Here is a 26,165-nt window from a genome sequence, read left to right on the forward strand (position 1 = left end):
CCCGCCCATGTGGTGCCTTAGCACCGGCAGGCGCGAGCGCCGGGCCGTTGGGTGAGTGACCTTCGTGAGGGGGAGGGGAGCCGCCCGGTGGGCAACGGTCGGTCTGCGCGCGAGTCCCGGCTGGGGGCGAGGGGGAGGCTGTGCCCTGCGGCGCCCTCGCCCCGTGGCGGGGCTGCGGCTGCTCGGGAGCCCCGTGCTGCCGCGGGGGATGGAGCCGCTGTCCCCGGGGAGCTCTCGCGGCGTTAGCGGGCCGCTGGGCGTCTCGCGGTCCCCCTGCCGCGGCGTGTCCGTCGTCCCCCCGGGCCGCGGGGGTCCTGCCCGGGCCGTGCCGGCCCCGCGGCTCGGCTGCCTGAGGGGGTTTCTCTGAAAACCACTGGTGAGCGTGTGGGTGGCACCTGTGGGCGTTTTGGGGGGTGACAGTTCGTCCGTTTGATTCGCCCTGCCCTTTGGACGAGTAAACGTTGAGTTAAACTCCTGCTCTGCTGATAAAAATAAAGAGCAAGTAGAGCAAAAATAGGTAGGGGCAAGGACCTGCTTCGCGGTAGGTGTAAAACTTGCGGCTTAGGCCCTTTTGTTTATCCCCAGGCTTCTCTGTATCCCATCACGCTGAATTCTTAGTTGGCTTGTTTATGACTTGTCGCCGTGGTGTCTTCGTGATGTTTTTATAAGTCGTATTTCTTATAGTCATGTTATGCTTCCCTTTTTCTATATAAGTGGAAGAGCGGTTCTTCAGAAGTAATATGGCCATGAAAAACTAAGGACTCTCAGGAAGCCTTTTAAAATAGGTATACTTAGCTTAATCATTTTGACCCCTTGATAGGAGCTGTTTGATAATTCTTGTACAGAAGTAATAGTCTGGGCCTTTATTAAAGTCTGTCTCTGCTTTTCGGGGCTGTTTTTCTTGTACCCGAGGCTGTATGCCCTGGATAAAGAGGAATAGATGACCTTCTATGTGTTGGATTTTGGATGAACTTTTGTGTCTCTTCCTATGTAATAACAGTGTGCACATGAAAGATGTATAGCTGGCATGGAGTACAAGGGTTCTGGAAAAAAGGAAAAAATTCCTCCCAGAACAAGAACATAGTCTATAGCTTACAACCCTAAGCTGTTTCATTCCCTGGTCTTCTGGAAAATAGTGTTGTGGCCATATTTTTTTCTTAAAGTGTTGTGGATTTTAGTTGCTCATTACTTAACATGCTTCTATATTAGCTAAAATTTCTATTCACAACTTACAATTATGTGACACTTACTGTGTTAGGCAATATACTTGCTGAATATTCATAATGCAGGTAAGATTTCTTGGCCTACGCAACTGTGTAGCATCTTTATTGGGCTCATTATTTCCAGCTGACTGTTCTTACAGAGCTCTTGACATGCATGATACCAGTCGGTGGTGATTTAGTTGCACTTAAACAAGTTTTGATGATTCTTTTCTTGAGTTCCCTCACTGTTAAATTATGCTTCTTATTTCTACTATGAAATTATGCATCTTCAGCCTTCAGACACTGGATTGGCCTTTTCTGCCAAAAGTAAAAGTTTTTGAAGTTCTCTTTCCATGTAGACATCAATAGGCAGTCATTGAATCATGTCATATGCTTTTGTTGCTAAGATATACAGAATGAAAAAAAACCACCCTATTTTATCTCAGTAATATTTTTGACTATGAAAAGTATAACATACTTTTCATACTTGGAACCATTCTACTGGTATTTTCTGTACTCTTTCCAGTAGTGGTTTAGGCTCAGACCTTATTAATTGAAATATCCTGGATTGCAGTAGAATCTTTATTCAGTCAATGAAATAGAATAAGAGATGAGACAGCTCTTTCATCTCAATCAATGTTGCATTTAAATGTAATGTATTTACCTAGAAGCTTGTTTTAGCATTCCTTTAGTACAACATGGAAAGCTCACCATTTCTGCTTCTGAACTCACTGTGAAATGCAGCACCTTTGTGTTTTTTCCCATATTTGGCTTTTATTTTATAGAGGATTTACTTTTTAATATCTGTAAGGCTGCTTTGTCAGACTTCAAAACATTCATTAACATTTCTTTCACAATTATTGGTGAGCAGTACGCCCATAGAACAATAGCACTGTAAATCTGGTATTAGTACAGTTTTGATATCATAGATTTAGTCGTGTGTATTCACTCCGAACTGTCCTTTCCAGCCCAGAGAAGGTTCACTGTATTGCTGTTCCTCTGTCCACCACCCTGTTCACTTCTAGCACCAGAAGAGTGCTAAACCATCTCCCTGCATCCAAAAGCAGAGTGGTCTTGCGGAGGCTGATGAATGTTTCCCTCTGACACCCCAGTAAAATGCTCCAGCACATGTGAAGTCAATCAATATCTACAGATTGGGCAAGGGAAAGGACTTCATTGATGCGATGAGTCCCATTTCCCAGGAGGGATGGAAGGACAGACCCAGTGGTGTCCTCTGTTACAGCAACCACTGCAAGAGAAGTCTCCCATGGACAGCTTTTGCCCATTCCCTCCCCTGTACTATGAGATTAGGCTTTTGACAGACTAAGGTGGACTTACTGCCTCACCTGTATTTACTGTTTTGTTCCAAGTATCAGAATACTTAGTGGAACTGAGATTTTTCTTTATAGATATGGTATTGTGAAAGATTCAAATGATATTTCTACAACCAGTACTAACTATAAAAAGTTTAGGAGTAATAGTTGCTAATGGCCCATAGCCATCAGTTTGACTAATACCCCCTTTCCCCCCTTTCCCCCCTTTCCCCCCTTTCCCCCCTTTCCCCCCTTTCCCCCCTTTCCCCCCTTTCCCCCCTTTCCCCCCTTTCCCCCCTTTCCCCCCTTTCCCCCCTTTCCCCCCTTTCCCCCCTTTCCCCCCTTTCCCCCCTTTCCCCCCTTTCCCCCCTTTCCCCCCTTTCCCCCCTTTCCCCCCTTTCCCCCCTTTCCCCCCTTTCCCCCCTTTCCCCCCTTTCCCCCCTTTCCCCCCTTTCCCCCCTTTCCCCCCTTTCCCCCCTTTCCCCCCTTTCCCCCCTTTCCCCCCTTTCCCCCCTCTGACTGTGCTTTGCCTCTTGCTTGGGTCTGTGCTCTCTTAGTGTGGCTTTCTTTGGAATGGATATAACAACTCCTTGCCTCCAGCTGTTCACCACACTCCTTTCTGAGGTTCATACCTTCACTGTGAAGCATTGGCTGACTTGTTGCAGTTTGCTGCTAGATATGTTAAAAGTAAATTGTATTGATTCTCATTTTCCATAGTACTTCTGATGGTAGTTTTGCTGTGCTTCAGTATATTCTGGCATAAGGAGCGCAGTTGTCCTTCTTGATTTTAAAAAAAGTGGGAGGAGGGGAAGGTGGGCTGTTTGAAATCAATACAGCTTTTCCCAGACAAGCTTAAGTTGGAGTCTAGGTAGAAAACTCTTCCAGATATAGGCAGACATTTAACATTGTGTATTTTTTGTTATCCACAGTACAATGATAAAGGAAGAAATGACAAATGATACCAGAAACCATTTACTGAATATAAAGGAGTGCTCATAAGAAATAAGAAGAGATTTGGCGAGGTCTTTTTTTACTTGTTTGCAACTGAAAGGTAGCTGGAATTTTAAGAAGCAATTTTCACTGGTTGCTTTGAGTTAAGAAGCAAAAAATATATACGTATTTTTATAAAAAGCTTATTTTTTTGTAGTCCGACCATGGCAAAAGTTTTTTGCCTCTCTTTTGTACCCTCCCCCACACTTTTTTGATACTGAGAGCCTATATCACTCTGAATTGATACATCACAGCCACAAGCACTTACCATTTTTATTGTATTTATACTGTGTCACAGCTTGGTTAGCTTCGTTATGTTGCATAACATAAAATTATTTGGATGTTCCTTGTATGCATATTTCAATACCAGAGTAGTTTATTCTACTAGACCAAGCAGATATGGATCAGAATAATTGGATTATATGGTCAACCACTGGAGATTCATGTAATGGGAACTAATACTTTCTACAGTGTTAGAGCAGAAGGTCCCTGCTTTGACCTTCTGGTGATTTCCAGTATTTGTTTCTGTCCTATAGTGATTGAATTTAGAACCATTGTGATTTTTAGAATGCTTGTTCTAGTATCCATGTAGCTTCAGTTGTCTATAATTTCTATTATGTTAGTCCTTCTAAGCACTATTTTTATTTCTCTGTCTCTTGATTCTTAATGTTTATAAATGATATACTTCAGTATTGGCTTTTTAAAAGTGCAGAGAGATGTATTATTAATCTGACCACAATTTTAACTCGTTATATTTGGTCAAATTTACTTTAAGAATGACCATATTTAAAATGTGGTTGAATAAATAAACTATGGCAGCATGAATTAACTTTGTAACACCACAAAATTGTATAGTTTATTTAGGCCACTTAGTATGGAGAGTACCGGAAACATTCAAAATAGTTGAAGATAACTTGCTAATGAAGTTTTTGATATTAAATCTCTTGTGTCTTTATGTATAGACAGATCCTGGACTATTTTTTTAAATTGGAAAATCCCATATCCTGCTGATAGAGAAACCAGATTTGAGTTCTTCTTTCTTCTTCCTCATTGGAAAAGCACAATAGTGGCTCCCCATTCACTTCAGTAAGTATTGCTTTGAAAATAATGAGTTTGCCTAAGATCTTGTTGATGCTTTGGCCATATTTGAGCTAAGTATATTTGCTTAAAGGGTAGTGATACTGTTAAGGATTTTGATGGCATGATTTCTTCCCTGAAAGGAGTGGGAGCTTGATTTTTTTCAAAAGCTTAAGAAGTGTGTTAGGAAATACTGGAAAGAAAGGGATAAAATAGGATGGATGTGTTCTTAGGATGCCAGTGAAGACAAATTTACAAAAATAAGCTTTCTCTGCATCAGTAACTGAAGTTACTCCCCCCCCTCACCCCCCCATTTCTTATAAATGTGTAACTATGTAGTTGAACAGATTTAGTCTTCTAGACTAGATCATGCTTCCACTTTGAAGTGTGTTTTACCTCAGGCTTCCATTTTGAGGTATGATTATAAAAGCTTATTTAGATTGAAAAATTTTTGCCATCATAGCTATATTTACATGACAGAGATCCAAATCATTGTTCATTTTGTCAGTCCAGTTCAAATATAACTAATCCTGTTTGAACATGTACTTCTGTGACCTCATGTGCGTCTTCAGTGAGTTTGTCATCTATGATGTAATACTCTTCTGGTTATATTAAGCGTTGCAAATTCCTAGTCTGAAATTCCATTTAAAAAAAAAAAAAAGCTAGCCTTTATGTTTTAACTACCTCTGTATTTTGTTTAAAACAAAAGGAATTGACTTTAATTGGATGTCAAGATTAACTTTCTTGGAATAAAATGGTAGAGCTTTTCATTAATACAGATATCGAAATAAGAAACAACTTAGTTAAAAGGAATGAACTTGCCACTTAAAATCCTTTAACTGCTTTTTTTTTTGTTTTCTTCTAGATGTCAGTTTGCTGCTAATGGGTGTGAGTAAATTGGATGTCTTATACAGAAAGCTTCTCCTCACTAAACTCTTCATCAGAGGATGGGGAAAGCCAGAAGATCTGAAAAGGTGACTTTTTTCTTGATACAAAAAAAACAAAAAAAAACACACCACAAAAGAAAAAGAAATACCAATGGTTGTTACTTCTTTCTTTAAAAAATTGCATTAAAGTTTGTTTGTTCATAAAAATCATGTATTTCCATACTAAGGGAGGGAATGGATTTAAAAAAAGACATTGAAGGGATTTGCTAAATGTGTTGTGTTAAACAGGCACTGTTTGAGAGAGTATATGTGTGTCCAGTTACGTTTTTTCACATATGAATATAGAATAACATACTTCAAATAGTCTGTCTCTGAAGAGTGTTGTCCAGGAACAAAACATGTGGAATACTTGCAGAGGAATCGTTCTAACTAACACTACAGAGGAGATCTTACTGGCTTTGTGTAGTTACATAGTAATAACAGACTTCAAAGTATGAAACTTTTGGTTCCATCTTAAACATTTAAAGTTGTAAACTCATTCTTTTTAGGTGTGGTAAACTCATTCTTTTTAGATGTCTTGAAAATGAGAGAAGAAGCATTACCTCTTATTGTTTTTAAATACTGGTATCAGCTAGGGCTTTTTCTTTAAAAACAACAAAAAACAAAACAAATAAGATCAAAAGCTGTGGGGGAAACGGAAGAAACAAGCTTGCTGGCCTCCTCCTCTGCAAGGAGGAAAAAATATATTGCTCTACATATTGCCCCTGAGTGGGAGGAAGATGAGCTGTTCCCCAGCAGCCTAGCTTCACCTGTATGAAGAAAGAAGGATACAGTCTCCTCCCACTAGTTAGTGGGACAACTCCCTAGTATGCACTGCATGCTGGGAAGAGTGTCAGTGGGTGGGGTTTTTTGGGGGGGGAGGGGGAGAGAGAGAGAGGGAGTCGCTATGAAAATCCATTAGAATAAATGATTAAATTTCTTTAAGCATTAACTGAGATTAACTGACGTGATTGACTATCTTGCCTACAAGTAATCTGAAGGTTTGCTGAGCAAACCCTAGATGTGATGGCTGTTGCTATCCTAATGTTTTATCCTCAACTCATAAGCAAGAGTTGAGAAATTCCTCAGCAAGATTTCCCCCTCAGTAAAAAGGGGGATAATGGTAAAATATCATAAAGTAAATATATCAGAATATCATAAATATTATTCTTTGGAGATGTCAATTTATGACTGCCCTATAGAGAAGCCTCTTCCTTCTAACTAAAGAGGAATTACATAAATGTGATTTTTTTGTTGTTGTGTTTGGTGTGGTGCTGTTTTTTTTGTTTTGTTTTTTGGTTTTTTGACTTAGTGTCAAGCTAAAGCAAAACAGCTTTTCTTTTAGTTCAGCTTGCACACTGGCATCTCGCACCTTAACCCTACTCTTTCAAAAATAGTTACTGTAGTTGCTATTCTCTGTAAGAAAAAAGGATACGTAACAGGGCTACTTTTGTTGTGGTAGTAACCTGGATTTTCTTTTCTTCCCTTTTGTTCATGTTCTGTTTTTCTTTGGTGTTTGGAAGGTGGATGAACCACATGTATTATACCATTCTTCTGCCCAGAACACTCTTGCAGAGTAGTATTGACTGAAGCTTTTCAAATAAATGTTTTAGAACTAATACTCCACAGACACTTAATATCCCTCCCACCCCCAATCTACTCTTTACACCCAAATCTTCTTTATTAGCTGGTCAGGTAACACCTCTGTGTATATTTAGAACCGTAAGAACTGTCAAGTTTTTCTTAGGAATATTTAAGGTTGGTGAGGGACATTTTGACATCATCTAGTCCAAATCCCTATTAGAGGCAGAGCTAACTTCATAGTTAATTCAAGTCACTCCGTACCATGTTCATCTGAATTTTGAAAGTCTCTTAAGGATCGAGATTTCACAGTCTCCCTGGGCAACCTTTTCTAATGCTTACTCACTGTCATTGTGAAAAGCTCTTTCATTATATTCCAGTAGGAATTTCCTATGTTGCGACTTGTCCTCTTGCTGTACACCTCTTAGAGTCTTGTTTTATCTTCTCTGTAATGCTCTGCACCCCATGTAGGTAGCAGAAGAGAGCAGCTAGATTTGCCCACTTTGCTTTCTGTTTCCCAATCAATGCAAACACAGTTCTCTCAGCCTCTCATCATGTATCGCGTGTTCCACCACCAGTCATCTTGGTGACTCTCTTCTGGACTCTCTCCAGTTCCTCAGTATCTCAAGTACAGAGGTCCCGAAACCAGACTTGGTATTCCAAACGTCATCTCACAAGAGCTGATTGGAGAAGAATAATCTCTTCCCTTGACCTGCTGGCTACCCTCTTGCTAAATGCAGAGGGTATGCCATTGGTCTTTGTAGCTGCAAGGGGATGTTGCTGACTTGCGTTCAATTTGTTATCCGCCAAAATTCCCATGTCCTTTTCTGCAGAGCTGCTACCTAGCTGTGCAGTTCCCAGCCTGTATTGTTGTGTGGGGTATTCTGTGCCAGGTACAAGATTTTGGAGTTGTATTGTTGATCTTTAGGATGTTTGTTGACCCATTCTTCTAGCTTATCTGGGTCCCTCTAAATAGTAGCCCTACCCTCCAGCTATCAACCATTACTCCTGGTTTGATGTTGTCTGTGAACTGCCTGAATGCCCCTAGTAACTTGTGGCCAGTTAGACTTCATTGCCAACTATACTTTGAGCCTAGCAGTCCAGCCTGTTTTTTACCCATTCAGTTCATATCGCCAATTTGGCTACAAGGAGGCATAAACATAGGAGGTTCTTATGCCTTCATTAGGCCCTGAAAAATGGCATTAGTTTTAAAAATAACATGTGTAAAATACTATTTAAAAACTGCAAACTCTAGCAGTGTACCTGAGCTGCTTTTTTTTTTTTTTTTTTTTTTTAACTGAAAAACATTCTTATATACCTACCCTGTGGTAGCCTGATTAGCCTGTAAATACAAAGCTGGCTTTGTGTTTTTTTTTTTTTTTTGTGGTTTACATTAGCTCCTGAAATATTCAGTAAACATTAGATTGGCCTGATTCAGAATTTTGACCATCCTCTCAATTTTTTTAAATAAAAATTGAATCTTCTGTATTGTTTCCTTTTAACAGAATATTTGAATTCAGAAAGATTATTGGAAACAGGGAAAAATGCCAGAAGCTGGTTTCGAAAGATTACCCAGTGTTCATTGACAAGGTACTTAAAAGCAAGAGATCCAGTTTAACTGAATTTATTTTCCTAATGGTATATAAAGGTGAAATCAAGTCCTTACCAAGCTGCTTTTATAGGGTAGATGAGTTGAATTTTGATGTCATGTGAATCTGTGTTTTCATGATGTCTGATGGTATTGCAGTGTCCTTTGCTGCTGGGATTGGAAATTGGAGACTGGAGTTGGTAACTGCATTGAGATAGGGGAGTGAAATGCCTCCAACAGTATGTGGTTAGCTTCTGCTGATCACTGCTTTTCTAGCAGGTGGCAATAACTAACTTCACAGGTGTTCCCAATTGCTCTGTATTGTGGAAAGGACATTAGAATTTTTCTATGAGAGCAGAAGTAAAGCTGTAGTGGAAAAAGAAGTAAACATAATGTGAGTGCTCAGATGCCCTGAAAGGGGGGAGAAAAGAGGCCCTGTGCTTCAAAGTAAAATGTATGGATAGAAATATTTCTCGCTGTGAAGCATTTTTAATCTAGAAAGTGTGAATAAAGGATCAGGAAGGAAGAGTAGTTACACAGCTAAGTAGATGTGCTGGTGATCACTTCTGTAGCAAACTAAATACTGTCTTAATTTGCTGGGGTTTTTTAATTACTGTGGCTAGAAATAGGGAGAGACAAATGTGCAATGTAGCTGGAAAGGATGGAGAAAAAGGAGCCATTTTAAACAATCACATTGGTTACTAGCAAAGAACTGAATCTTATGGAAGGATTTGAAAGAATAAAGCAGTGCTGTACAGATACTATTTTAATTTTCCCCTCTAGTAGGACAGCTGTGGGGGATAGGTATATCAGATCTTAAAGGAATGCTAAAGTTCAAAAAATATTCAAAACAGTATTTGTTTTTGAAGTTCTTTAGAATTGTGCAGTTACAGTTTTACTCCCTGATTCCTTTAAGAGATCATTTTAAAAAAAGTTTAAAACAATGTTTGGACTGTGTCAATACATGTTTATCACTATACTTGTAATAGACCAGCCTTATATTTTTAAGTATGTTCTTATGCTATTCCTGTTTTGGGAGAGCATACCAATGTTTAGCTTTCAGAGCAAGTTAAACACTGGCATAAAATACACTGTTAATATCCCATTCTCTTTGCAGGTTGAGGAGCAGTCAGACTGTAAAATCCTTGAGGGGCACTTCATTTCCCCTTTGGCTCATTATGTTCCAGGTATCCTGCCAGTCGAATCTCTTATAGCAAGGTAGGAGAAACCAAGTGGTGCTTCCTTTCTGAAATTGATATTGGAAAGAAATAAAAATGGTCTATAACTAGAAAACAGTTTTACTATGAGTCTAAGTAATTGTAATGTCTGTAAAATATTTCAAACTGCTTTTTGTGTTAACATGTTGAAATTAATTTTGACCTCAGAAGTGAAAATAGATCTTATTCATGTATAATTTCATCTGAGTGTAAATAATATGCTTTGCTAGGGGAGTTTATTCTAAAATGGAAGTAGTGTTAAATGCATATTGTACCACATATGTTTTGGTAAAAGATGATTATGTTCTGAAGACGGTGGGAAAAAATGAGAATTACAAAAGCCTGACAGGTTAGTGTGGTGATATGCTGATTTAATTACTATTGAAAAAGAGCTTCTGTAATTAGTAGTGATAATGTGGAAAGCTTCAAATTTAATTTGTAGCTGAAAATGTAACACTTTCTGAAATGCTTCAACTAAATTAATAAAAATTAAAACTTACAATTACCTGGCCCTATTAGTAACAGTCATTTCAAGTAATGCTTTGGCAGATTCTGAAGGGTTGTTTTTTGTTTTCAAATGTAGAAATTGTATTGTACAAAGCTGTGGAATATCTTCCCCCCTGCCAATGAAAGAGAGGCTGGAAATGGAGGGTAATATAGACAGGACAGAAGTTGTTTGTTTGTTTGTTTTACATGGAGCAGGATTATGTTTTATGTAAAAGGAACGTGTTATTTTGTATTTGAAGGAACCATTCCAGCCTTCTATTTACATCAAATACAAAAAATATTGTCTGTGTGCTGAAGTAATAATTTCATTTAATTGTACCAAGTAAGTGAAGCAGGCACCCTTCTTACCTGGAAAGTGTGTGTGTGTGGGTTTGTTTGTTTGTTTTAAATTAAAAAAAAAAAGAAGGCAAGCATCCTCACTGAAAGCTGCACAATCCATAATAGTCAGAAAGTACCTAATTGCATTTTTGCTAGTGTGATGCTAACATTGCTTTGGAGTTGAAGAATGGGCTTGGAAGGAAGCATAATTCCTGTTGCTTTTAGGTTTGAGCTAAACTTTCATGAGTTTCCCCCACCCCACCACAAGCTTTTCTTTATACATTAAAAACTAGACATACAAGTTTGTCAGCACAAGTTGATACTGGCATTGTCAAATTTTATGTGTACTTATATATGTAAAACTAAATAATGTAGTTCAAAAAAGTTCAATAGCCAAAATACCTGTTCTATTCCACCTCCTTGTTCTCTTAGCATTACTGGACTAACTAGTACCATAGTTGAAAATATGGTATACTGATTGTTTCCTTATACGATCTTATAGTTTGAAGTTACCTTATGCTAATCTTCTATGTTGGACAATGTTGTTAGGTTTTCACATGCTCTGCAAATTTCACCTAGTGTGATCGCTGTGTTGTATGAACTCTCAGTCCCCTCCCACTTTTTTTTTTTTTAATGTAGCACTGTTGTATGTAACAGTGCTCCATCTTGTGGGGAAATGCTAGCAGCTCAGCCGAAGTGATTTCTCTGCCATAGTTAGACTGTAAAAGACTTATGAATAGCAGCAGAAGATACTAAGTTATTGATAGTGAGTGTATAGAATAGTTTAATGTTATTATATTTTTAATGCAAATATATTGCTTTTCTTATTCTTCCATTTCAACTGTTGTGACTTCAGGAGAAAAATAACGATGCTGCTTAGGAGAGCTAGTCATACTTGCTTAGGCTGTTCTTCATCTGAAGTTCCATTTCTCCACTCTGCAAAATTTAAATTGTGATGATGAGATAGTGGCCTTTTTTTGGAACGCGATCTTTCAGCTCAGCTCCTTTTCTTGTTTGGCATTTATTCTGCCCTACTTTTGGATTCATTTCTTTGATGGATGTGTTCATGAAAAATGATATTGCTGTACCAATGGCAGTTTGCCTGCATGCGTTACAGACATATTTTAGCCTGTTTTTTTATTATTATTAGTTTATCTGGCACAAATGTGTAAATAGATATACTTACCTTCTTTTAATAAGTATTTGTTTCTCATAGATTTCAGTTCATAATACCCAGAAGATGGAACAGCAAACACAGACCGGTGTGCATTCATTTAGCAGGCACTGGAGATCATGTAAGTATATAAAATGTAAAAGTGATTGTTATTGAGAAACTAAATATTCAGATTTTATCTTAATGTATGTTTATATATCTTATGTTTAGCACTTCTGGAGGAGACGCACGTTAATGGCCCGTCCAATGATTAAAGAAGCCTGTATGGCTTCCCTACTGCTAGAAAACCCTTATTATATCCTTTTGTGGAAAGGAAGACATTTAAGCAGTTCTCAAAGTTCTTTCCAGAGCATAGAAATTTTACACTGGCATAGATTTGGTAGATCAATTTCTGATGGAGTTTGGGTGGATAGAATTAAAGAGCAAAGTATGACCATTGAATGAAATGCTGTGAAACACAATGTAATATGCTACTTTTACACTAGATATTGCTTTTCTATTTTTTTTTGAAAATGTGTTCTACAACTTATTTTAGCCATTGAAGTAAGAGTTCTGATACAAATCTGTTTTCATAGCCATAATCAAAGTACTGAAATGATTCCTTTAGCCATGGTAGAACTGAAAACTGCATTCATTCCACATCATACTGTGTGACTTCTTGATGTATTAATGGCAGAAAATCAAGTTGCTTCTCCTGTCTTCCCTTTTCAACTGCAACCTTTTTGGTATCTCAGGTGCTTTTGAGAAACTTACTGCTACCATTTAAGATATTCAGATTTTCCATTTGTTTTCAAAAAAACCCTTAAGTTCCATCCTGTCATCAGTGACTTCCATAACGCTGTCACCTCATTTTATTAGAATCTCTAGTTATACTTTTTTCCTGGCCTTGTACCTCACAAAAGTGAAATCTTAAGTTATAAACAACATCATCAAACCACATTTAACTTGGTTTAGTTTCAGATAAATATTTAGAATTTAAGTTCCAATTTAAATTAATCACTGTGCTATTTATGTATGTGTTTTTATTTAACTTGCTGTTTTTTATATAGATCTTTACTTTCTTTAACTTGAGTCTTCTACATGGCTGTAGAAAACCTAAGGATCAATTGTAAGTATTACCATTAAATCCACAGATACTCTTTTCAAGATACTTTACTACTTTGAGCTTCTCCAAAAAAAAAAACAAAACCAAACCCCCCCCCCCCCATGCTTTGACAACTTATTATTATGGAAAAAATATCCCAAACATGGATCATCTGTAACCTGTTTATGTGAAATTTTGGACCCTTTGCTTGGCTGTTTTGTGGCTTTTTGTGCCAAGATATCAAAGTGGTCAGGAAGGTTTCACAAGGTAGACTTGCAGTTTAATGTTGAGATCAGCATGTATGCAAGCAAATGCTAGTTTATTTTCCTGATTCTTAACTGTGTGTGTACGAATGTTGCAATTATATTTCAGTCAACTATGAATTATCTTTGTTCAAAGAGCATATTTTCCTGTTATAATTGCTAAGATTTTAGTTTTTCCAAGGTATTTAAGGGACACCACATTTAGACATCTAAATAAATTGGATGTTTGTTTGGCAGTAAGTAGGGACTATGCAATGCCCAGTATTTTGGAAGACTTGCTCCCTTATTCAGTTTCTTAAATGTGAATTTAGAAGCCTAATTAAGTATTCCTGAGGTTTTGCTTTTCACATTTTCAGAACTGCTGGAGTATAAACAAAATTCAACAAGATGTGTTCATGAGGCAAAGGTGTGATTTTAATCTGCCAATATTTCTGATAGTCCAAATATGAATTGGTGTTTTAATCCTTTTTAATCCTAACTTGGACATTTGACACAAGTAAAGGACATATGGAAGGTGACTTGTTCTTAAACCTATCATTTTTATTAGGACTTCACCAGCAGCACTTCTTTGCAGTTCAGCTATTTCCTAAATCCAAAATCTTTAAATAAAAAAATAAATAAAAATGCTTTTTAGGAGAAAACTCAACTTTAATTCCAAAAACAGTTTCCATTTTTTTTCTGAGCAGATGCTGAATGGTATTTATTTTGACATAAGAACCGGTTTAACAAAAAGTGAATTACATTTGCCAACAAAGATGATTGTTGTAGAGATGCTTTCTCGATAGGAAAGCTATTCAAAACTATATAATTTTTATGATTGCATTTAGAAATAAGATATTATAGAAAAAAAGATGGGAGAGTGAGTCTGTATTGGAATATGTCATTTTTTTATATTGAGGCACTGACTCAAGGAGATTAATTTGGAGAAGGTATTTCCAACTCTGCTATCTTGTCACTGCTGTCTAGCTTGGCATTTTAATATTCCATTATGTAGTCAAGCATTCTCTGAAAGACAAATGCTCAGTTTAATGCCCAACCAGTAACTGTCACTTTGTTACAAAGCAGTGGCAGTGTTTTTAGCTAATATGCTAGTAACTATTTTAGACATATAGCAGTTGTAGAGGGCTGAGGAATCTCTCATAACAAAGCACAAGCTGCAGGAAGGAATTACATTAGCCTATAAATACTGGACTGCAGCAGCTACAGCATATAATCATTTCTCCTGTGACTTGCAGAGTAAGCTTTGTCCTTGTGCTTCCAAGTATCTTAAATGTGATTGTATACTGGCAGAAGAGGCCAAATAGCCTTTTACAACTTGGCAAAGAAAATGCACTCCTCCCTCCCAAATTTGAAGTGTACTGTTTTCCTCTGTAAAACATTCATGTTGGGGTGCTTTTTCCATTCTTTGGGTGTTCCATACTTGTGCCTTGTGCCAAGTGACTTTAGACTTGGAGTGCCTTTGGTTCAGCTGAATAGCTTTCTGCTTTTCTTTTTGTTTCTTCTGTGTTTTAATGCTTTGCAGTACACTACATGAATTTCTCAGTACAGTGACAAACTTCCCACTTACAATTTCAGTCTTACAGTGACACTGATGAATACTTCCAAAGCTGACATACTGATTGCTCTTCAAATGTTGCGTGCAATTTTTCAATGATATAAAACAGGTAAATAAGAGAAAAAAACATAAAGGATTGTTTCTGCAAATGAGATAGTATATGTCTAGCACTGTATCACTTTGGTTCTATTTTTAAGGGTCCATTAAAGTTTAGCAGATGCCTGTTTCTAATTCATATTTAGGTCTGGATTATGAAAAAGTATTTAGCTGCTTACCTTGGAAAGCAGAAAAGCACCAGAGAATCTGGACTTGCTTTCTGTCCTGTTGAATCAATACAAGTGCAGCTCCTGACTTTCTCTGGGAGTATGATCAGGCTTCATATTAAAAGTACATACAGAATGATGAGAACTGTCAAAATCTAATCTTAGAAAATAAATCCTATATTTTCTTTTCTGGGGAGAAAAGACGGTCATGTTTGAAAAATGTCTCAGACCTGTTTGTGATGGGAGGAGCTCTTGTTCTAGAATCGGCAGCTCTTTTGCACTGGCTAGAGAGAGAAGGCTATGGACCACTAGGGATGACTGGAATATCCATGGGAGGACATGTAAGCTTTTATATTTCCTGTTTAGTAATTTCTGTTTTAACTTCTCATTTGATTTTTTAACTTATGGAAATAATTTGTTTTATAGTGTTCCTCTCTGAATTACTTTAAACATTTAGAGTCATGAGAACAAGTTGGTGACAATTCTCGTGTTGTTCTGTGGTGCTGTATTAGTATAATCCCCAATAAACGCTGACATGGTAGAGCCCATTGTCAGCTATCTCCTGATAGGCTTAATATGAATATTAGCTTCTCACGTAATTGTTTGTGTTTTTTTTTTTTCCCTTGGCAGCTGGGGAGAACTTTTTTCTAAATGGAATTCTGTATTGATCAATTGCTAGTTCTCCCTCCTTCCCTCCCTTCTGGCTCAAACATTTGTGTTTGAATCCACTGTGTGAAATGCATATCATGGCATATCATAATTGAGGTGACTTTTGGTGTCAGTTTACACTTCAGTTCTCAACTCGTCTTTCTCTGTAATCATTGGTACTGATTAGAGATTTCAGGAGAGAGGTAGAGAATGTTTTGTATGTGACTCTGTGTATGTTCAACTAAAACAACAGTGTGTTCTTAAAATGCTTGAAATCCTGATGTGCACTCAGAATATTATCACCCATGTCTCCACAGATAATCATTGGTCAATGAGGCATAGTTAGCTAACATACCTATTGAAACAACATGTTGATGGTGGTGCTAGGAAGGAAAATATTTTTTCCCCAAGGCATGATCTTATGACTCTGAATGTCATAAATGTGCAAAAAAACTTAGATTTACATAAACATCACCCTTGCTGAAACAGCAATTTGTGTTAAACATGTCTCCCCTTTCTTATAAATAAGTTAGGTTGAAATTCTCAATTTGATATATGCACCACTAACTATGCCACTTCAAATGGTATGCGAATACTATGGGAATATCTGAACTGCATCCCATACTTACAGTGATATACAGCATGTACCTAAAAGGAGGCAAGATCTGAGAAAGATCTTAGTCCAGAAAGATACAGTTTTGGCTAGTCCTGACTGACTTCTAAAATTAACAGTACAATTTAAAACTATGAAAATCATATTTGATGATGATTCTTTAGAATGTGTTTTACAACAAAGTAAGAAGCATTAATTCAGTTCTAAAGATGGGGAAAGCTGGAAATGGGAAGAAAGAAGTCAGTATTGCTGACTACCCAAACATAGATGTGTGTTTGTTCTTTTTATTAATAAAAACAGAACAGAAATATAATTCAGTTATATAAATATATATATTAGGTCATTCAGGACAGACATATAGAGTATTACGGATTTTGCAGTATGCACATTGTTGTTCAGTTTGGGGCCATGAAATAAAACTTGGCCAGAACATGCCATTTAGGGAAGTATTTGTTTCTCGTCTCTGTATGTTGAGTTTCTTTGCTTTGTTTTTTTTCTGGGGTACACAGAATATTCACAAAAATGTGTTCTGAGAGCTGATGCAAAAGTAATAACTCAGACTTAAAAGGAGAGAAGAGAGTTCACTTAACATGCTGAATTACTTCTCTTCCCCTTTTGTTTCCAGCATAAAAATTTAAAAGTACAGAATTTTAAGTAGTCTTATTTGTAGATTTCATTCAGATTTCATTTTGTTGTGAAATATGCTTGCAAGAGCCTGTTGGGAAGGCTGTGTTGAAGTTTTTCATGATTTGAAACAGCTAAAGGCTGTTTGTAAATAAATATTCTGTTGGGTATTCTTGTAGTTATAACAGAAATCCATTCAGCCTTGGAATTAGTCATATCCAGAGCAATATCTGTTAGGGAAATCACTGAAGCATAGATGATCTTCTAAATTTTAAAGAGGAGGGAACGTATCTAATGACTGCAGTCCTTCACTGCTTTGGCACTGCTTATTATTTTTGGTAACAAGTTTTGGTAACAGTTTTTTGTAATAAACAAAAAACTAAAAGATGAGAGTTCTTAAAATTGGTTTTATAATATCATGAACTCAATATTAAAGTATGTAATAAGTTCATTTGATTGTTCTAATAGATGGCTTCACTGGCAGTGACAAACTGGCCTAAACCATTGCCATTGATTCCATGTCTTTCCTGGTCAACAGCTTCTGCTGTCTTCACTACGGTAATGAACATGTATTTTTGTTAATGTGCTAGAGCATAATCAGATAGGAAACTTTGAGCTGGCTGCATCTGCTTTTTCAGCTGGGACATTTCATCATGCTTTGGCCTTTATTAGTGACTAGTAGCAAAACCTGCCCTTCCTGCTCAGGATATAGCACATGATGAGGAATGAAGCTCTGAGCTACTTCAGTGGGTCATGCCCTAAATCAGGGGATGGGGCTGGTCCTGCTTTTAAAGACTGTGATTAGAGTCCTCATTTGAATGTAGAAAGGTGATGAAGAAAACCATGAAAGCATGTTTTCTTTTGCTCAAAACCTGGTTTAAAATAGCTGGGTGATAATGCTGCTACCACTGTTAGTAGTACCCATTTTCACTACTGCTGCCAGGGAAAGTGAGTGAGTAGATTGACACCAACCTTTGGCCTAGCACAATCTAGATGTGCATAAACCCCAACTGGGATTGTTTTTTGCTATTTAAAAAAAAAAAAAAGGCAGGGAGGTGAATTTCCATGTTTATGTTATATTGATTCCAGTTATTCCAAGGGTTATCTGGAAACCTAGGTAGAACTCCACTGGAAAGATCACATTGCAGAGAGGGACAGATCAATTTTCTATGCCTGTCGTTATTTCAGAATGATCTGTGTTTTTTAGTTGTTTACTGGATGCTTTTGTTTATAATTTCAGGGTGTGTTGAGCAAGGCGGTGAACTGGAGAGAGCTAGAAAAACAGTATTTTACGCAAACTGTTTATGAAGAAGAAATCATTCAAATGCTTGAATATTGTGGAGTGAGTATATCTTATTTTCCCTATTTGCTAATATTTGCTTATGCAAATCCAGCAAATAATGTAATTTATTTCTACTTCTAAGTAGCAAATCATTAGATAAAACATGTTTCCATATTCTGTCCTTATGTTTTTGATAAATTTAATCTTTAAGAAAAACCTTCTGAGAAACAAGTCAATATTTTGGTTGTATAATGTCTTAAGTGTAGCACTCACCTCAAACTCAGTAATTGGCTTTGTAGTCTGGAATAGCTGGTAGCCTGAAATGTAATATCAAAAACTGATTTATTGTCCTTCAGAGCAATTGCTCCCAGATATTCAATACTGTAGAATATGTAGCAATGCTGAGTTACTTTTCTAGTTTAAGGTACTTGGTCTCTATTTTTGTTTCCATTTGTGATGTTAACCCTCCCTCAGCTTTAAACTCTCATTACCCAGGCAGTTGGGATAAACAAGAGGTAGAGTTTTTATTGTTATTTAGCTTCTTGTTCCTTGCAAAATATAAATTATTGTCTGCATTTTTTTTGCCTGCCTTTGACTCTTTTAGACTAGGGTTGAAAGAGGCTTTTAAGGGGAATTTCATTGCCTCAGCTCTCTTCTCTGATAACTTTGAGAATTGTTTATATGTTGCAACAGTGTCATAGTCAATTCTGATAAATGACTTTTTCTAGGATTCTCTGACAGTCCTTCTTCAGAGGAGTGTTAAGAGACCTTAACACAAGGTGGGGGAATGGCAGTTAATTATGTGCTTGCCCTTTATAAGTAATATGCACTCCAGGAACACTGACAGAGCCCACAAAATGAAAGAAACACTTCAGTGTGTTCAGCTTGTGACTTTCTAGTATTTAGAGGCAGTAGATTTTTCAGTCTTAACTGAAACATTAGACCAGGTCAAATATGTCTGTTGCTATTACCCGTTTTTCTTCCAGTATATGAAAGTGTTATAAATCTTAATTTTTGAATACTTTCCGAAAGAGATTACTGCTGTTTTGAAAAGGACAAATCTGAGAAATGCATAGCTTTTATGATTTATTTGCCCCCAGAAACTTGAGCTTAATGAACTTCAATTATGAATTCAGAGTTTAATATAGAATTAAAAATACAGATGCTTGCATCATAAACTACCATGTTTAATTACTTTATTTTTTAAGCTGACAGTAATGTAGAACTAGAATATCAAGAAGTTATGATGATTAGGATTTAATTCATTGAAATAATACGTGCAAACTGAAAATAATTTTAGTACTGTGAGCGATGGTGTTTGTCTCCTTTTTTTGAATACTGAGTTGATTGATCTTCTCAACCAACTGATGTAAAGAAGAAACCCTTAATAAATGACCTGTTGTCTATGTTCAGACAGATTCTTTCAAGATGGGACAAGATTTTGTTAAAAACTTCCCCGACGGTGTAGATAGTCTAGAGGACATAGACCTGACTTCAAGAATGTTCAACCTTGATTCCTCGAACAAAACTGTATCTAAAGAAGCTGGTCACTGCTTTACCACAAATAAAAGTATTCTAAGTGCCTCATCAGAAAGACTCTTAATACAAGATGCTCCTAAAATGCAATGCATAAATCAAACATTTTCAACCAGTAGCAATAGCAATAAAAACTTAACCAGCCAACAAGGACAAAAGATAAATGAAAGAAGAAAGAGTGACACTTTACAGAGAGAATCGCTGCGCTTCATGAAAGGAGTTATGGATGAATGTACCCATGTAGCCAACTTTTCAGGTATGTGTTTACTTGTTTTAATGTGTGATTTGGAAAATTAAATAGAATGCTCTGGCATGAAGGGTATTCTCTTCATTCTCCCATTGTGTAAACCTGGCACCTTAGTTAAAATACAAAAGTATCCTGAATGTTGTCCAATAACATCTTTTTACCACTCCATTTCCTTTATCTTGCACTAATTGTTTTCCTGTTTCTCCTTAAGAGCCAATGAGAAAGTGAATTCAAAACCCACCTTTCAGTATCTTTGCTTATTTATTTTTTTCTGCCTTCCTGTGGCTATTTTCAGATATGAATTAGTGCAAATGTGTATTATTTAAAAGAAACATCTGTATGAAGTGACTAATATTTGGGTCTAATTAATCTGCTTTGTCCTAATAAGGTTTTTCAAGCATATTAAGGTAAATCTAGTAAAGCAGAAATATGATGTTGGCTTAAGGTAGCAAGTAGCCTAAATAGCTAAGAACCAAGCTTAAATGATACTTGTAGACAAGTGTGACCAGTAGACATATACAGAGGTCCTTTTGGGATAATGCAATCAGGTGAACATAATCTTTCTCAAGACAAGCATGGCATATAGAGGGAGCTGTAGCCCAGTAAGCCTTAAATCTTATGAACCCAAATTCTGTAAACCTGAGTTTCTTGGCATCTAGGAAAAGTGTGTCAGGGACAAATCCCTTTTAATTACCAATTTGCAAGCAATGCAAACTAGTAATTTCTTCCTATAACTCACTGAAGGGTTTTTTTGCAGGGGATGGTTTGGAATTGCTTTTGTGGAAGTCTCTCTGACAAAATGATAGGACAGTGCACATACCCATCCAGGACTCTCAACCATGATCAATTTGACTTCAGACAGGTTCCTGACAGAGTCAGTCTTTGAATGTCAAAACGTTCTTGATACTGAGACCTTAAGCTACCTTATTCTTGACTTCTTGCATTCAGTACTCCACTGCTAACTGTAAAAATTTCACTGATTTCCACTGTACAATATATTTCTTTACTTGGAAAAAGTTCAAGGTTGCTGCTACCTGCGGATGTTTTGTGACAATTGCTAGTGAAATGCTTTCTGTAAAGCTTCAAAAGTATTTCTTTAGGGAAAACCTTGTAAACTTTGCTTTAAGTACATACGTTCTTGTATCACTTAGCTAAAATATTGACTTTCCTTCAAACTTCAAGAAGATCCATTATCCTAATGCACTTGTCAAAGTGACATAGTCCTTTGTGTCAAGAGTCTCCCAGGTCTCTTTATGCCTGGGAAACTGCATCCCTTGCCAGGGGATCGTTGGAGTGTGCCTAGAGAGGAGCATCAGTAAATCCACCTAACATTCAAATTTCATGGAAAATTGAATAGAAAACTAGAATCTATTTTAGCTAGCATTACACATCCTGTGTGTGTAATTTAATATATACAGAAGAGGAGTGCCTAAGTTATTTGTGACATCCTATTTTCAAATGTCTTGGCTTGTCACTGTTTACTGCCCCTGTAATGCATATTCTTTGGGAAAAGAGGACAAGATGCATGTTCTGTGCTCAACATCATTTTGATGTTTTTCCTGTTTGTCAGTAATCAGACTGGTGCAATTCTATTTATAAGTAATAAATATACATAATACATTTGCGAGGGGGGGAGTTGATGTCACAAAAAGATGCAGGAAGCAGGAAAGAACATACTGCACTTGCTGTCTGACCTCTCATATCAAAAGTTGTTTTTACTCTCCCTGAGGTGGAAAAATAATTATTATGAAGCTTCTACTCCATTGAATTTCAGATGTCTCCTAGTTCTTTTCCCTGAAAAAAGGGATCTCGGAGAACTGACCTGAATGGTATAGAGGCTTGTTAATAAGAGCAAAGACAATTCCCCTCTCACTTGGCAAAGGCTTCTGAGTTTTTTTTTTTGTTTTAGGGCAAGGAAGGGGTTTGTTTGGTGGTTTTTTTTCTACTGCTGGCCTCACTACTGTATAATTAAAAATTACATAAGTACTGCTGGAGAGTTGAGAAAATTTCATTTTATTAAAGTTTAGAATAATTTTAAATGCCTTTTGCCGAATTAGAGGTATTTTTAGAAATGGGGAACATCTTTACAACAGAAATCTCAGATAGCTGAAGTATGTCTACTGCTTACCTTGGGTGACTTGCATTTTGATTTGTTTTTCTTTAGTTCCAGTTGACCCAAGTTTGATCATAGTTGTACAAGCTAAGGAGGATGCATATATTCCTCGAACTGGGGTGCGCAGTCTTCAGGAAATCTGGCCCGGATGTGAGATCAGGTATCTGGATGGAGGTCATGTCAGTGCCTACCTCTTCAAACAAGGACTCTTTAGGTAAAGTAAACAGCAAAGTTTTAAAATACTTGAGCTTATTACCACAATTATTACTTTTAAGCAACAAATACCAAATATTGCTTTGTAGAAGAAATTATCAGATTTCAAATAATTTACAGAGGATGTCAGCATTTCCATCTTGCAAGTGAGGATGAGGTGCAGCAATGTATCTTGGATCATTCAGTAAGCCAATGGCAAGAGAATGATGCTTCTGGCTCTTGTTTTTCTGTAAAAGCTTTCGGTTAGTTGGTTCATTGGACACTAGAAAATATTTTTTTTAAGCAGTGATTGCTTATGTTGCATTGAGCAGTAGTTGTCTTTTTGTAAATGTTGTCTTCTAAGAAAAGCAGCTGAAGTCCAGAATTAAAATACAAGCTTGTCTTCAAATGTGTAGTACTTGCAGGAATTCTTGACTTGTTGACTTTCTGAAATGGTAGTTATATAAATGCAGTTTATTAATTTTAAAAGGTTAAATACTTGTTATTAATAATCTTAAAATGTAAAGAATTATTAAGAATGGCCATCCCATTTAGGAAGTCTAAGCAACAGCAAAAAGGAATAACAACGTATAGTTTGGAAGTATGTTAACCACTAGCTTATTGCTGTTTCAAAATTCAGCTTTATTTTATGTTATGATAATTGCTCAAAAATAATAAACTATGTACGTCTTTTTGACCCATTTTCTGACACGGCTGAATAGAAAACTCCTAATCCATTAACATTTGTACTTTTATTAAAGGTGATAAGTAGCACCACTCACTCCTGAGACGTAAATATATTACTGCATTGAGGTCAGAGAGATCCAAGAAATAAGTGAGGGAGAAAAGAATACTCAATATCGCATTTTTATTGAGCATTGTTTGAAATTGTCAAATAGCTTTAATTTGTAAATATATGGGAACAGGCCACCTTTATCTGCCCTTTCCCAAATCATGCAAGTGTTCTATAATTATCTTCTTTCTTTCTTTCTTGTTATAGGCAAGCTATTTATGATGCATTTGACCGCTTTCTTCAGAAATATGCTGTTTAACAATCTTTATAATGTATTCAAACTGATCTCCTTTGTACTTCCCTGTATTGGAAGTTTGTGTTTGGAAAACCAGGCTTTTGCAAAGTTGAATGGATGGTCACTGACTTTGAATGTCGTAGCTAACAATTATCAAAAATGGTAAAGTAACAGTATTAGTTTCATTTAAACCAAATGACATTCTGACATGCTTGCTTCAGCTTTACCTGTGGAAAAACAATGGCAGCATTTGTTAGTGCATGAATGACTCATGTACTTCATATTGAATCACATTAGGTATTACTTCAATTCTGAATTGTGTATTAGTTGAAAACGGACAAATTTAAATGTTGATAGAATGTAAAATTTGTTATAGGGTTGCAATGCTGTCTTGTGGTTAGTGTATTTCTAGTTTATTCCAGGTACCTAGTTTGTTTTCTTGCTTCCTTGTCAACTTGCTGTTGTCTTACAATGGCTTTGCCAACAGTCAGCCTCTTGTTTGTCACTGATTTTTCTCTATTATGACTTGAAAGTGAGCTATCAGGGAGGGGGCAGAATCAAATCTTGCAAAATGAACCTTTAAAAATGGAATGAAGGGTGAGAGAAAGACATTTACACCCAATACATCTAAAAGATTTTTCTGCTTCTTAGAGTATGCCATTCAAGCAGAATCATGTAGCTATTCATTGATTGGTTTCACGGAACTGGAACAACTGATAATGGAGTGTCCAGTAATTCATTTCTTATGTATGATCAGTTGAATAACATAAACATTTTATACTAGAACTTTTTAGACTGCTAAAGGGAATAAAAAAAATCATCCTTTTTCTTCAGAAACAACGGCACAAAGAGTCTGATTCTAAGCAGTTAAAGCAACAGCAGAATATATGGTGCTATAAGACCTGTTTGAAATATTTCAGCAGAGGTCCTTTCTAAAGTGCACTTGGCACTGATATGCAACATACAGTTACACTGTATGATATTAAAAATATGCGAGACTAAGTGTTATCAAAATGGTTGAAAGTTTGCTCCTTATTTGTCTACTTTTTTAAAATTGGATGGAAAGGAAAATTTTAGGATTCTGAACACATTTAATAAAATACAAAGTCTGTTATTTCCTCTTTTGGGCTCAAAAATACCAACAAATTACAGTTGAATAAGAGGTTGTCATCCGTCAGCTGTGTATGGTAGCTGTCCGTATCCATGTGTCTGCTTCTTAGTTTGTGGTAATCTCCTGTAATATATTTTTTTAAGGCAAGATTGCAGAGAAGTTGAAAGCTGGAGCACTTGAATATTAACTCTAGTACAGTGATGATTGGTGTTATACAGAATCAGAAAAATCCAGCAATTTGTAAGTACAGGATATGTGACTATTACACCTTCCAAACCAAACACTTCATTAATCTCCATGCATATTTTACTATTTTTAATATGCAGAATATGGAGCAAATGAAACTCAGTTAATATAAATAGATTATCTAAAATTTTAGCCTGCCTACAGGATTAGTATTTGGGAATGAATCATGGTTCACTTGAAAATCAGATAAGTCCAGGCAAAACTGAAATAATTTGTAGCAACCCAAGTTACTTAACATCCAAATTTATTGAAAATAGAGAAGAAATTATATCCTACTGGAAGGCAAATTGCTTGTTTCGAGTGTTTTTTCATCATTTCTTTGGGCAGTGATGATTTTGTATATATCGGGAGCAACTGTGAAGGTTGGCTCAGTAACTAGCATGTTTATTAAAAACTGAACGTTGGAAGGTTTGAAATCAAATACATGTAAGCTTACAATTTTTAAATTAAAAGCTTGAATACTATACTATATAGTTGAATACTATACTAAAACTTTTACAGATTTTTACCTTGCTATGAACTCATTGCTAAGGATGTTGTACAAGAATAGTCTGCTGTTCACCAACTTTTTTAGATCTGTGTGGATGGCCACATTTTAAATGTATTTGTGTGCACAATACTAGGAATTACAGAACTGATAAAATTGCAGAACTTGACATCCTGAAGCTAGTGTTCTCACTGTGTTACTAAAAGGTTTAACTTGTCAAAAGGGCATGCTATTTGTATTTATATTAATATAACTCCTGTTCATGAGAAGGTCTTTTGGGATAAGTAGTGAAGGACTGGCTTCTAACAAGGATGACAAATCACACTCCACTATGCAACTAAAATAATGTTGCCAAATAGAAGAGCCTGCTAAGAAGCATTTAATACATTTCTGAGATCGGTATTTAAAAAAAAAAAGTGGTTTATGTCTGTCAGTTACCATACACAGGAAGGGATTAGCTGGTTTGTGAAGGCTAGGGGGAATCTTGCTGTTCAAATGTTTTTACCTTTGGAAATTTGATTTTTAACCAGATTTTTATGGTTAAAACCTAATAGAGCGTTATTCATAATCCATTGTAATGTTAAATGAGAATGTAATTTTAATACAGTGATTGCATGAGAAATACTGGAATAAGGTTCCTGCCCTAAATCCAGATAGCAGATAAGCCATCCTCTGTCTTAGATTTATTGTAAAACTGACATTGATCATCTTTGTTTTTTATGTTTTTCAATAAAAATCCTACAAAATAGCTAGGTGTGGTTTGTTTTTTTTCTTATCAAGAAGAATTCAAAATGCATCTCACTGTTATGCTGTAATCCTTTTTATTCCTACTAGTATTGTAGCACAAAGAGTAGCTAATCTACTGTACAAGATAAAAGCTTCACATAACAAACACTGATACCGCTTTCATGTTTTTCTACACACAGTACCTAGTAAAGAAAATAAGCTTGAATTAGCTAATTAAGATACAGTTATGATTG

The 26,165-nt window shown here is 36.4% G+C and overlaps 1 protein-coding gene across 5 annotated transcripts; it reads left to right on the forward strand.

The window, feature by feature from the left end:
* On the forward strand, positions 1 to 25,933 carry ABHD18 (abhydrolase domain containing 18). Of its 5 annotated transcripts, none has more exons than XM_067297702.1 (14): positions 1 to 51; positions 3,445 to 3,566; positions 4,468 to 4,591; positions 5,448 to 5,556; positions 8,595 to 8,679; positions 9,795 to 9,895; positions 11,936 to 12,014; positions 12,943 to 13,001; positions 15,261 to 15,399; positions 17,412 to 17,501; positions 18,184 to 18,285; positions 19,639 to 20,017; positions 22,173 to 22,335; positions 23,314 to 25,933. In XM_067297702.1, exons 4-14 carry the CDS (start codon positions 5,465 to 5,467, stop codon positions 23,363 to 23,365), a joined length of 1,341 nt encoding a protein of 446 aa, XP_067153803.1. In that variant the 5' UTR covers positions 1 to 51; positions 3,445 to 3,566; positions 4,468 to 4,591; positions 5,448 to 5,464; the 3' UTR covers positions 23,366 to 25,933. The 5 variants fall into 5 exon arrangements, with proteins under 5 accessions (XP_067153803.1, XP_067153807.1, XP_067153806.1 ...); XM_067297703.1 differs by lacking the exon at positions 1 to 51 and adding an exon at positions 748 to 785; XM_067297706.1 differs by lacking the exon at positions 17,412 to 17,501.
* Positions 25,934 to 26,165: the final 232 nt, after the last annotated feature.

The sequence above is a fragment of the Apteryx mantelli genome, chromosome 5 (assembly GCF_036417845.1).
Source record: "Apteryx mantelli isolate bAptMan1 chromosome 5, bAptMan1.hap1, whole genome shotgun sequence".
Lineage (NCBI taxonomy): Eukaryota > Metazoa > Chordata > Aves > Apterygiformes > Apterygidae > Apteryx > Apteryx mantelli.

What these genes read in the sequence shown, in the direction of transcription:
- ABHD18 (XM_067297702.1), top strand. Translation starts at nt 5,465, where the DNA reads ATGGGTGTGAGTAAATTGGATGTCTTATACAGAAAGCTTCTCCTCACT. An exon ending in AGAAAACCTAAGGATCAATT is followed by an intron (nt 13,002 to 15,260) that starts GTAAGTATTACC and finishes TGGGGAGAAAAG; the next exon opens with ACGGTCATGTTTGAAAAATG. An exon ending in CCATGTAGCCAACTTTTCAG is followed by an intron (nt 20,018 to 22,172) that starts GTATGTGTTTAC and finishes GTTTTTCTTTAG; the next exon opens with TTCCAGTTGACCCAAGTTTG.